Source organism: Pinus tabuliformis, chromosome 8 (genome assembly GCF_031772625.1).
Source record: "Pinus tabuliformis cultivar Carrire ecotype Pingquan chromosome 8, CPIR1, whole genome shotgun sequence".
NCBI classification, from domain to species: domain Eukaryota; kingdom Viridiplantae; phylum Streptophyta; class Pinopsida; order Pinales; family Pinaceae; genus Pinus; species Pinus tabuliformis.
In genome coordinates this window covers 1,263,131,149-1,263,144,809 of record NC_142294.1, presented here as the reverse complement: position 1 = coordinate 1,263,144,809, position 13,661 = coordinate 1,263,131,149, and the positions used below count along the sequence as shown (strand labels likewise).

Sequence of the window (13,661 nt, the reverse complement as noted above, 5' to 3'; positions counted from 1 at the left end):
TCAAAGCCCTTGCAGCTGATCTACAAGCATCTTCGACTCATTTGGAGACCCATGAGGTTATTATTGTGCCCCCAGACCCACTGGGAGCACCACATGTTTATTGTTTGGAGAACAAAGGGCCAACCCCTTGTCCATCACTTTTGAGGGTCTTTTTCTTCATTATGGCACCTATGGACCCCATTAGGCCTCTTGGAGGGCCCTACGACATGTATTATTTATCATTTGACCTCTGAAGAGTCTTATTCTTTCATTTGTGAGCTAGTTTGGTGGGCTTCTCACCAAAAGTAAGATTATTAGCACATTATTTTATTTTTGGGGCTTATGTAGGCCAAGGAGACTACTTCGAACTCCTCATTAGCGTATAAATACAAGTGAGATGATTTCATTTGTTCATCATCACTTTGGATTGGATCTCTTCTCTCTCTTGAGAATTTCGCACCTTTCCTTGGAGGGTGAATTGAAGCTTTATGGATGAATTTTGATGTTTGGATTTGGTTTATCTTATCTTAGAGCTTCTCGATTGTCAATTTGTGGATGGCTGGATATGTTCTATTACATGTAAATACATGCTTTTAACGTTATTCTTGGTTTACTTTGTCATATACATTGGATTTGGATTTTCGCTATTTTTAGGGCTAATTGTTGCATGCATTTACTGCTTAAATTGTGGAATTTTGTCTCTATATAGCATCTCTCAATGTATAGGCCATGTAATTTGAATGAAATTTCCTAGGGATAATTCTATCAACGAATTCTAATAAGCCATCACCTTTTGCAAGTCGAAGTATAAAAGTTGTAAGGTTGTTTCCCTTTGCCCTAGAAGGCTAGCGAGGTAGTCTTAGGGCCTCCTTGACTAAGAAAAGAAGTCCTCATTCATATTTATCATAGATTGCATTCTCCCAAGACTAAGGCACTGATATACCAAGAAGTGGTCAGCGAAAATCAATTCTTTTTCACCTTTTTATAGGTCTAGCCAAGTTGGGTCACCTAGGGCATCATTTTCCCGACAAAATAGCCATCTAAAAAGTTCGATCTCCTAGCCTCCCCTGTGTTGGTGTCTCCTCAAGACCTCCTCCAATTTTGAGGCCATTCTGATGGTGGAGTTGTGAGAAAAACCAAGCCCTAGCTCCAGGATCAAACTTTGCCCTGGTATTAAGGATAGTGCCTTATATGATCAATTCAACACCTTTAAGTGAAAATCCTTTCTTTGATCCTTTCCCCCTCCTTGTCTGGGTTAAGAATATCGTTGGTTGCTAAACTCTTACCCCCTAACCTAGGTTGGGTCTACTTGGTTCCGTGTGGTCCCATTTCTTTGAAAGGACAATTCTTCAAGAAACATCCTGGATACCAATTTCAATAAGGATTTTAGGAATTGGGAAAACTCTTTCACAAGTCATATTCCCTAAACCTAACCCTCAAATCCTCCTGTCCTCTTAGAAGACATTGTACCTTACTTAAAAATCAAGCAAGCTCTATTCTTCAACCTCTTCTGGAAAGGGATTATTTGGGTCACTCTATATCCACTTGTCGTTTTATCCTTCATTCGTGACTCCATATATACCAGGGCTCCTCCCATTGGTGAAAGTCAATAAATAGTAGGGAGCTTTCGCTGAGGTGACAGTAGGCTAAGTCTCCATTTGTTGCCCTTGGTCTAGCATTTGCCCCTTTAGGGATCCCCTTTAGGTCCCCTGCTAGTTTGAACGGTAACAGGCTCTAATACAGCCTGTGTGTGAACAGGAAATTAGTGATATAGTATTCAGAAAGTGGGCATCTATGGATTAAGATCGTACAGTATGCTTGTTCAACGTTTAAAAAGGAGAGAGTGTAGTCTTGAATCTTGATGTACAAGTAAATGCAGACCAATATCCTTATTCAACTTTAATTATCAATATAATAAAGAGAAAATATTTTGGTAATGTTTCCTGTCATGAGGCCAGTCAAGAATTAAGAAGAGTAAAAAACGCAAATTAGACAAGTGCAAACTTTTGATTGATTCGGAGCACACACATTTTGCTATGTTACTGACATTATGTGAATAACGATGAACTCCTAATCCCCATATGTCTTTGATTGGAGCAGTTTAAGAAAGCTAGAAAAATCAAATATTTCACTTACTGTTGAAACTTTTCAATATCATTTGTATTCTTGTCTGTTGAGAGGCAAGAAATAGTTTTGGATTCCATATGTTATTGAACCAAATTTTCAGATTCCAGATTTTATTTTCTAAAACCATAGCCTCCAGATTCCAACAAGAATGCTTTCCCATATTTGGTATATAACTGCTTAAGAAGCTGTGTTGATTTGTGATTACCCCTTTTCCCGAAGCAATTCCTCGCATATTTGCTCTAAATCTGGAAGAGGTTCACTAGGCACTACATCATCAGCAGTTGATGTAACTGTGTTCAACGTGCCTTCCTGTTGAAAAAAAGAAACATCGACATTAAAAAAATAATATTCTGTAACCTAAAGTTGAAAGGATTCACATAAATCAATATTTTTTTTTTGTAACAAACATATGATATTATGAACACAACTGGTTCATTTACTGAATATCCAAAGCAAAAAGAATAACATAAAATAACCCATAGGGATTAAATGTATTCAATATATAATGTGATAGATGATAACAATAACATGTGACATTGTGTATAAGTATACATTGAATGGTCACATACTGGAACAACATGCACTTTAGAGAAATGACCCTTGGTTATTTATTATCAGTATTATCATTATAGGCGTCCTCATGTATGTTAGACAGTAAGTATAATAACAAGATCCACAATCCTTACTTGCGGCATCAATGTATCCAACGTCTCAAACAAAGGATCCGCCTGCAACTGTTTGATTGAGAAAGACAGCCTTGATTTTTCTCTGCATTCACAAGGCAAACTGAGTTAGATGCTATAGATTTAAAACTACATTGAAGATTTTATGAATTTCATATCAACATTCATTGGCATTTTTAGGCGAACTGAAATAGTTTATAAGCATTGTCTCTATATAAGTTTGTCAGCTAAAATAACATGCACGACAATGAAATTCTTTCACATCCAAACCAAACACTAGTTCAACATACTTGTTGCAACTTACAGTAGAGTCCAAGTGAATCTGAATAGGATGCCATTATTGGCTTTCATAGGCTGGAAGGTTCTCAAGAGAACTTTTCTCAGATCAAAAACTTGTTCAGGCTACATTTTCAAAATATATTGTCTCCATATACTTTGACAGATAACATGGTGTAACCTAAGCATCAATGTTACAAGGTCATTCCCCCCTAAGGTTTCCTCTTTGGATAGGGGCAGATTAGACAGTAACTTTTCCAACTTCTCCAAGCAAGAGTTTTTCACAGCGCTCAAGTACATGAAAAATGCCAAGTCCTCTAGACTAGAGGATCTACCATGTGCATTCTTTAATTGGAACATCGTTGGAGACAACCTCTTTCAAATGGCCAAGGTAGCATTCTCCCTGAATCACCTTACCAGTTTCTTAAATCAGGGGCTAATCAAACGTTTTCCAGATAATTCAGCTAGAGATACAATTGGCGGCTTAAACTATAGATGATACTTAATTTTCTTATTAGAATATGAGTTTATGATGAAAAGTATTATTGAAAAATGTCGACTTTTGACGCAAAGGACATCTCTCTAGATGTAATATTTTTGTAAAATGGAAATATTTTGTGCTTCTGGGACAGGCTAGTTTTTGTTACAGACAGGATCTTTATGCTGAATGCTGCCCAAGCAACCGATGAGTGTATTTCCTTTTATATATAATAAAAAAATGAACGTTTCCCAAGGAAAAAAGATAAAATAGGGTTTGGAGACATGTTACTTCTCTTTTTAGAAGAGATACCTATGAACCCCTCTTGTCAAAAGGGGTACATATATTTTTTCTAAGCAGCATTCACTACCATTGTAAGCCCAAGGTCACAAGTCAAAAGTCATGTAAAAAGCATGTGAGGACCTGTATTAAGCATTCTAGACCTATGTCTTGTCTTTGAGTTTATATCCAATTGTTTCGTCGAACCATGCCCTATCCCTTGAAAGTTTCACCTAAGTCACTTTCATCCCTAATGGGATTGGAGGGCTTTAGGTGGACTCTCTTGCGGACTCATGGCCTTATGGGAGCCTGCATTTGTACAGGTGATCACCAGTGTATGGGCCAATCCAGCCCACATCAAGGTGCACCTATGTCATACCACATGGTAAGAGTCTATCAAGTCTGTATCTGACCTCTGCCTTGGTGCAATATTCTTCACGACAACTCTCAAATCATAGCAATCTCTTTTGACAATATTCACATTTTCCAAGGTAGTTCACAGTTCCCAAGGAAAAGTTGTCTTGATGGTCAAAAAGCCAACCTAGTCCCAGATAGTAGATCATGATGAGAGGATTCCATGCCACATGGAGTTTTCTAGATACGAGCATCTGGTGGCCGGTTACAGTGTGGTCAAACATGGTTAACAAAACAAGTAAAGTTTCCAGGGGATATTTCAAGAAGAGTGTTGCGCAGAATTATGCATGCAATATGTCAAAAATGATCAACACAGAGAGGGGAAGAATACCCAGGTGTCATATTTTGCAGAGTAGCTGAGGCATTATATTACCAACATAGGGGCATGATGATGTGGCATACAGGGTAATGATGTGGCAAGGCCTTGAGTGATGTGGCAAAACATAGACATACCTAGAACAAATCAAGACATGCATAACAAAATCTAGGTTTTGGAATTGCCGAATAAGCTAGGATGTTGCAGATCCAATGGTAGGGTGACGAAGTCAGATTACTAGCAGAAAATGTCAAAGAGAAGTCAAGTCTAACTAGTCGTTGTGTTAATTTTAGGTATGTTCTATGCTTAGAGCAATTTACTTCAATTTTTCATATTAGCCCAATGACAATATTCATATTAGCAATCACATCGGCATGATAGTAAAGTGCAGATAGAACATAAACATAAATCGCAGAAAACAAGCCAAGACAAGAGAACACAAGATGTGGCGCTAGCGAGGGACAAACCCCAATGTGGGAAAACCCTTGATCAATTCTTCTTATATTCTTCAATAGTTCAGCAGAGGGAGATAGTACATATACATCAGAAGTCAACACTTTGACTTGTCAAAATAAGAGTAGAGATCTTCACCATGAAGATGACATAAAGAGGTTACAGATCTGAGGACATGGACTTCTGAACTCGGGTGAAGGCAAACATTCTTCTAAGGTGATTCCATCACCATGCTGCATCCATCATGTTGCATCTATCACCATGCTGCATCCATCATGTTGCATCTCATCACCATGTTGCACCTAGCTGGTTGTCTAATCCTCAATGAACCCATGATTATAGCTCTGTCCATCTCATATTGGAACAACACCATACAACCCTCTAATAGTCATCAAGATGGCCTGAGATCACAACAGAATGTCTCATAAGACAACTCCTAGGATAGCTGAAGATGTGGGCATATATAAGCCCTCATAACCATACAAAATATTGACTATGGTGTTATGTCCTGTGGCCTAACACACAGTCTTCAGTTAGCATCATAAACCTCTGCTGTTCACAAGTGAGTCTGCCCTTTCATATCCCCTTACATGATCAGCTCATCAACGATGAAGCTCCACCAAGGTCACTTTACAAAGGGCCTATATTAACTGTCCTCTAACAGTCCCCTTTTGTTGTTTCAAAGGTCACTGTATGAAGGTCTTCAACACAGTGATACAACAATAATGCTCTTGTATTTATTGTCAACATAGTCCTAACATATGTTGTCCAACACGCCTTACAAGACAAACTTTAATGCATACCCTTCACCACTCTTCACCATGTCATTCAAGTCACTTCCAGACCTTCCTTATCTGCTTGAAGCTTGACGTTGTCCCTATCCAAACAGATTAGGCATCATTCAACTTCCTCCATGACTGCAACTAGGGCATGCTTGAAGCCTTCTTCAATTGCAGATGTAGGGCAACTTCTAGTGCAGAATAAGCCCAACAGTTAGAGCAAATCTGGACTGCAACTAGGGCTCTCCTTAGGACTGTGTAATGCCTCCTTTTGTCGTAGATAAACCCCTTATTGACTGTGGCCTAGGACATCGTATTAGGGATCTCCTTTAGGGTTGAGATAAGGCAACATATAGGTCTCTTATAGACAGTGATAAGATCTCTTCACCATGACTGTGTTTAGGGCAAAGTTAGGGCATTTAAGGACAACGTCTTAGAGTCTGTTATAGACCTATGTTTTGGCCACTCCTTGCTATGTTTCCATGACTGCATTTAGGGCAATGTAGGTCTCTTTAGGAAACCCTTTCACCTCCACATGTAGGGCTTCTCCTTGACTCTGATGAGGGCTCTCCTTGGCAGCATATAAGAAGTTGTGTCTCCTCCATGATAGCGTTAGGGTCTAGGGAATCCTCTAGGGCAACATAACATCTTAAGATCTCTCCTCCCACCAAAACCCAAAGACAAGTGGAGAGGAAGAGATCACAAGAGTTGTGTTCCAAATGACTTGCAAACCACCTCTTTTTATAGTAAAACATTGAGGATAGATGGGGGTAATTTGGTTTTTGGCCGACCTTGATGAATTGTCACATAACACAAATAAATTCATATCTCCATGAATACATGTCGAAATCGGAAGATCTTTAGATCAATTCTACACCTCTTGACGAGAGGAATCGAGAAAAATATCAACTGCCATAAATAAGAAGACCCACATGGAGTTTGGCCCTAGTTGCCAATTTTAACACGTTGGAATCAAAGTAGCCGTTGAGATTACTTGACTAGTTGTTATAGTAAAAAATGGACCGGGAAGTTGGATCATGGACCAAAAATTTAGCAATTAAAACAAATTATTCTTTAAAGGGACCAAGTCAAGCCACCAAACCAATTCAATTTCACACCACCTTCTAGAGCAAGTCGAGTTGGAATATTGACCAAGCATAGTGGGACGTCGAAGGAATAATGCCACTATATTGACCATTGACCACTACAAGTAACTCTCAAGGAGAATTTGTGGACTTCCTTTGTTGAAAATGGTTGTTATTGATGTCAAAGGTTATCAAAATGGAAGAGCAAGTTACATAGTCAAATAGCATATTTCTAGCCCCCTGGAAATATTGCTTTTGGATTTCATGATGCCCCATTTAGATACCCTATCTTTGAATGCATTTATACTCCAATTACCTAGCTAAAATGGGAGCATAATATATATGGTTGGAAAGCTTATTCCAAGACCTTTCCAATGGTATATGGCACTCCCTCTAACTCCTCACAGTTGAGGAGAAATGATTTTTTGAATATTCATTATACAATCTGCCAAGTAGCCTAGCTAGTGCACAAGTCAACCTAGTCAATGGGCAAGTCGACCCTTCTTTTGGGGGTTAAACGCACTATATATAGGCATTATGTGGAGGAACCTAGGACTCACTCACTCAAGCCAATTTGGGTTTGTTTAAGCAAGCGAAGGAGTAGTTCTGAGGTTCATACCTCGTGAAACAAGTGAAGTGAAGTCGAGTTGGAGAGGTCTTCTGTGGGAAGGGTTTTTGGCATTCTTTGGGAAGAAATTTTGGTCTTGGTTAGAAGACGAGTTGCAAAGTTGTTCTAGAGGTCGAGTTTGAGCCTTTTTGAAGGTTAGTTTTAGCCCTATTGAAGGTCGAACTTCAATTCTATTCAGGCAGAGTTTCAGCCCTGTTTGAAGGTCGAGTTTAGACCTAGTTTGAAGGCCAAGTCCTAGAGTTTGAAGGACAAATTCAGGTTTGGTTTGAGGGTCAAGTTCTAGTGCATTGAAGGTCAAGCTCAAGTCTAGTTTGAAGGTTGGTTTATGGTGTTTTGAAGGCCAAGCTCAAGTCTGATTTATGGCTGAAGTTGAAGTCCTATTAGAGACCAAGTTCTACTCTGATCTTTGAGGTGACCAAGCTTTGTTGGAGAACTATTGCAGGGATCTTTGGAGGCTGATTCTAGTTGACCAAGGCAGTGTTAAGGGAGTTTTTAGATGAAGTGGTTTTGATGTTAAGGTAATGATAGGGCTAAGCTCTTTTGTAGACAAAGGCACAGTAAGAATAGGGCTATCGTGGACAATCTTTGTGATAGGTCTATGGGTTGCATAAGGTGAGTGTTTAATGTAAAGGTTGATAGGTCACAAGAAGCAGACCTTCAAAATTGTAAAAGCCTATTTGGTTCCTATTACCCACCACTAGTGGGTGACACCCATTGGAGAATTTTTCCTCCTATATATGTCTTCATCCGGCAGCCAGCAACCCCTTGCAGCCATCAAATAGCTTGATGTGCCACCATTCTCCACCACCTAAGCCAACTATTATGTGCCATCGCCCATTGGTTATGATCGTATGTTTGAAGGTGGGCCTTCTAACCCCGAAGGTATGACTTTCATTTTGTAATTGGGTATAGTTGCTTGCTTTTCTGGGACACATTTGGACATGGATTAGTGGGGTTTTTCAGTGGAAAGAACGGACTTGTTTTTTACTCTTGTTCCCTTGTCCCATCTTGGTAATTAATCTGGTATCCTAGTCCCATGGGATCTCCTCTATTGGCTACTAGCATTAGGAGTGGCTCTACATGGGAAACCCTATTTTTGGTTGCGTGATCCTGCTTCCCGATATCACATATCTCACTCCCCTCCGCTCATTATAACCCCTTTTCCCATTCAGGTCCACATTTGTCCATTGGGTCCACAAGGAGTTAGCCTCCCCCTTCCCTTGTCCACACTTTGGGTCCAGCCTGGAACGATGCCCCGGAGGTTGATGCAGATAAAAAGAAAGTTAAAAGCATAATTTGGCCACTTAAAACAAGAAATGTACCACAAAATGCAAAAGATGGTCGGGACATAAAAATTTAGCACGTGGGCAAAAGCCAAACATGAGCTCTACCCTTTATCATCATGGCCATCACCTTGGTTCCTAGGGCCCCTATGTGAACCCCCTACATCATCAAGGAACCCATGATTTCCTCAACACTTGGTGGATGATGAATTGTCCAACCTTATAAAGGGGTATTCACTGCTTTATCATACGCATCATGCTCTCATTCCCTAGAGCCCCGAGCAGTTAAAAGAACGAAAAATCACTAAAAGGAAAAAGGCATATGAAGAAGGGTGGAAAAACAAAGGCCAAGGTAACTCATGTACCACGATTGCTCCTTCCTACATCCCTATAACCATGTGTGGCTTCCCTCATCATAACTACCCTTATACCATGGCATGTGGCTCGAAGCCTTCTCTATCACCCCCTATTCTATTCCACCATCACTTCACATGACACCTCCCATTTGATGGATGTACCATGGACTTGTCACTCCCTTAGAGGCTGAAACCACCTAATAAGGTCCTTTATTAACCTCCCTCTTGAGCTTGGTGACACCTGTACACTCTAAAGCCCATTTGAAAGGGCATGCCATTATGAAGTGTCCACTTTTGCCCCTAATTTACAAGCTTATTTATTCAATTGCACCAATGAATTGTTGTACTGGAAGGTGAGGAGACGCATTGGATCTTATACAAGATTGCAAGTGGGTCTTCATCTTGGGCTTGGCCTCCCTATACGGGATCTTAGGTTCATAATGGCACTTGTAGGGTGAGCCTTGAGAGCCATGGGCCTCCACGACAACAAAGCATTGATTGTCACGCCATGGGATTCTTCAACACCATATATTGCTTGCTCATGCCTCAGCCATACAAAGATGATGATGCACTTGGACCACATTGCCCAGTCGGTCACACTCTTGTACCTAACACTTGGCAGTTGATCCAAAGCCCATACGGGGTTTTGTCTCTCCTGTGGAGACATGGAAGGGATTGTATTATCATTCTAGCCATTGTTGATGGAGCATGGACATGTTCGACCTAGTTGCAGACCCATGAGACCATTCATAGTGCCCCACAGCCACTTGGGAGCACCATTAATGTTTTTCTTGGAAACCAAGGGGCCACCCCGTTGGTTATCATTATGAGAGCCCTCCTCTTCATCTTGGCACATGGAAGTCTTATCTAGGCTTTCCAACTGCGCTTTTGTACCATTTTTCTATCATTTCGGCCTCATTTGGAAGGCTTGTTGAATACTTTTGAGCTATTTGGTGGGCTTGTCACCATTTAGATTGTTATTTTGTACATTATAGTTGCTTTTAGGGGCTTATTAGGCTAATTAGAGTAAATCGAACCCCTTGAGGATCATATAAATAAAAGTAAGCCTCATTTGTAAATGATCATCAATCGGATTTGGATCTCTCTTATAAAAAGAATTCAAACCTACCATAGAGGACGAAATTTGGATGCCTCTTGATGAATTATGATGTTTGGATAAATTCGTTGGCTATCTTGGAGCTTCTTTTTGGCAATATTGTGGATGGATATACTCTTCTTCATCTTTTAAGTGCTAGATGATGCTAGGTTTTCTATTTTATTGAATGTCTAATGCATGGAAATCGTTCTTATGATAAATAAATGTGCCCTAATTAATGAAAACTACTTGAACCATTGAAAATCATAGGAATCTTGCATGTGTTACTCATTAGATGAAGAATGAATGAATGTTCCTAGAGGATTGACTAAATTGCATCCTTGACATTCAATAAATTTGTCATTGAAGTATAAAATTTTGGTATTTGTTTGTTGTTGTTGCATCTAGGGTAGCGAAATTTCTTCTAGGTCTCCTTAAAGATCGAATTGTCATCTCACGGTTTATCTTGGCTCCATTTTCTCCCAATAGGCAGGCATTGGTCCTTATCCTTGTTGATCAAACCTAAAATACTTCTCTTTTTTCTCTTTTAAATTTGTATGCCCTAACCCAAGAAGGTATCATAGGGCCTAGTGCAAAATGCAATAGGGTGATAACCTTCAAGGGTGATTTGGCAAGCAACTCCATTGGGGTTTCCTCTTGGTGCCCTCGAATTTTGAAGCTCATCCCATGGCTAGATTTGAAGAAACCTCAAGCCCTAACTCCTACATCATTTCTACTCCTAGGCTTTGTTGCACCCATTTTCTCAACATTCCAAGGAACCAGGATTCGGAAGCTTGAAGGAAATTTCTCAAAATTCAGAATCATTAGCCAGCAATTCTTATGTCATTGTAAACTCATTATGTAAGTTTGTAATGTAAATGAAGCTAGTAAGACCATGTATTTATGTTACAACCTAGGTAAGCCTATTATTTTGGTGACGAATTTCATCTTAGGAGGTTTTTCGTCTCATTGATTCGTTTGTGTTTCTAAACACGAATGATCGGCAGAGTTTTTCCCTCTAACCTCACCCCAAAGCTAGAATGGAATTTATCGTCAAAGTCTTAGGTGAGTCCTAGTGTTTTAGTCGACTATTTTGTAAAGTGATTTGGGAATAATTTAAGTTATTTGACTAAATTATTTTATTAGAGATCACTTGGTCTACTAGATCATATTGTGTCGCAGAATTGGGTGTGTATTTTGAGGGTCTATAACAAACGGTATTCCGCCTTTGAGAGTTGAATTTGTAAAATCTTATGTAAAAAAATATTTTAGTGCATGGTCCCTCATACTTAGACACCATGGCTAAAATATTTGAGGGTGGAAAAATAATTAATCCCCTCAAGTGTGATTTAATTAACTTTTTTGGCAAAATAAAAATTAAATTATAAGCCGGAAAATTAATTAATTAGAGTCGAAAAATTAAAATGTTAGAGAAATTAAATTCTCCAAGTGGAAAAATTCGTGGGTCTAAAAGAAATTAATTTTTGGAGGTCCCCCCCCCAAAGAAATATTGGATGTTTCACGAAAAATTGAACCCTTGGACCCTTGTGGTTAAGTCAAAGTCAAATTTTTGAGGAAATTAGCTCAAAATATTTATTTTTGAGCTAATAAAAAATGGTTTTAATGAGAAATTCGAAACTTCTTCAAAAATAAATATTTTCGACAGCGAAAAAGAAAAGAACATCAAAGATTTAACGAAAGTCAAGGTTATTTTGACAGGGATCAAGCCAACTAGTCGTTATTTTCCACTTGGAGGAATTTCTCTATAAATAGAATGCATTTTGCTTCTATTTTCATCGAGCTTGAGCTCTACTTTGATGTAAGTTTGTGAAAGTTGGTGTAAAGCCACTGTCCCGCTGGGAATGTTTTGATCATCATAATAAAAGACTTTGGGGTGCAGTTCATGGTGTTTTTGTCTCGTTGATTTGAGGTATGTGTTGAGTATGTGCATTCCTATATTGTGCTTAAAATATTAATTAAATCGTTATTTTATTGTAGATGATAGGAACATTCTATTGGTAAGTTTTGGGATTATCTTACGTGATCCGATTCATTGTATGTTCTAACGGTTTCTTTTTGAGAAAATATATAGAGTTTGCAGGTTCCCCCGCCCTTGGGCTCCAAGTTCACAAACCGTGGGCATAGGCTGACTATCTTTAGATTCTGAATCTTTTATGTGATTTTCTAACTTCGCTAAGGCTATGGTTTAACATTTATTTTTTGAAATACATCTAGCCATTGTCAAGATCTGTAAAAATTCAGTGTTCCACGGGGACGCGTCCCCAATGGTCGAGTGTGTGCACCCCTCGCACCCCACGCACCCAGGATGGGGGGATGTCTAGGGAAACATTTCCCCATGTCCACCTTTTGGGGAGACACAAGGGGAACGTTTCCCCAGTGTGGGGGACGTGACTCCCCAAAAGGGGGATGCCTGGGCGTCCCCCCTCAACATGGGCTATGCATCCCTCCTTAAATTTGCTTGGAAACAATATTTATGACAGGGAAAACCTAGTGTTTGACCATATTTCCCCACTAATGCTATGCAATTCATGGTAATGTTAAATTCTTAAAATAAAATTGACATTCTCCTTTATCTTTCATTTTCATCATTTTACTTAAATTTTTAACATTACCATGAAATGACTCAGGATGTTTGTGACTGGTTCTGACCTCGTTGGATTTCATATGGAGAAAGTAGAATTTTAGATCTCACTCAAAATCCAGCAGACTTAACAGTTTTTCAGGGATTCAGGATTCGATGGATTGCAATGTCTCCATTGCATTTTGTCATGTACAATGGCATGGAATTAGTATTTAATCAAGAGCACCAAGCCCTCGCGGTACTTTAAAGTGCCTTTTAGACTCATCACTCCATTGTTTTTGCGTTTTAGTTATATCAATTTACTATTCCAGTCTTCAAATTTCAGTATCTATTATAGTCCATTTAGTTGAGTACTAATTAGATTCTAGAATGATGAATGATGAATTTTAATTTTAAATCAATTTAGAATCTAGAATGATGTATGATGAATTTAATTTTTAAATCAATGTAGATTCTAGAATGGTGAATAATGAATAATGAATATGGTTCAGAGTATTTCATTATTGAATCTCGTGGTCTATGGATGAATCATGTATGTATTAGTAACGATTATGAGTATGGATCATTGTATTTATGCTTTCATTATTGAATATGAATTTGAAATATATATATATATATATATATTAAAAATGAAAAAAAAAATTATATACCCCGATGTGCCCTCGTCCCCCCTAAATTTCCCTACAATTTGAGGGTACTCCCACACATCCCCCTTGTGCATCTCCCCGTCCTGGAGTCTTGGTGGAACATTGTAAAAATTCCATTCTTCAAAATTTCTCTAAGCATTGTACATTTGTATATTTTGTATAATAATTTTTTGCAAATTA

General features: G+C 38.8%; 1 protein-coding gene across 1 annotated transcript in view; it reads right to left on the bottom strand.

Moving 5' to 3' along the window:
* LOC149239977 (uncharacterized) overlaps positions 1-13,661 on the bottom strand; it is a 434,082-nt gene that overhangs the window by 132,687 nt on the left and 287,734 nt on the right. The window contains exons 6-7 of the mRNA XM_089373600.1: positions 2,793-2,874; positions 2,312-2,415 (exon numbers count right to left, since the gene is read on the bottom strand). Of these exons, the coding sequence (XP_089229726.1) occupies positions 2,312-2,415; positions 2,793-2,874 (186 nt within the window). The remainder of the gene's footprint in view (positions 1-2,311; positions 2,416-2,792; positions 2,875-13,661) is intronic.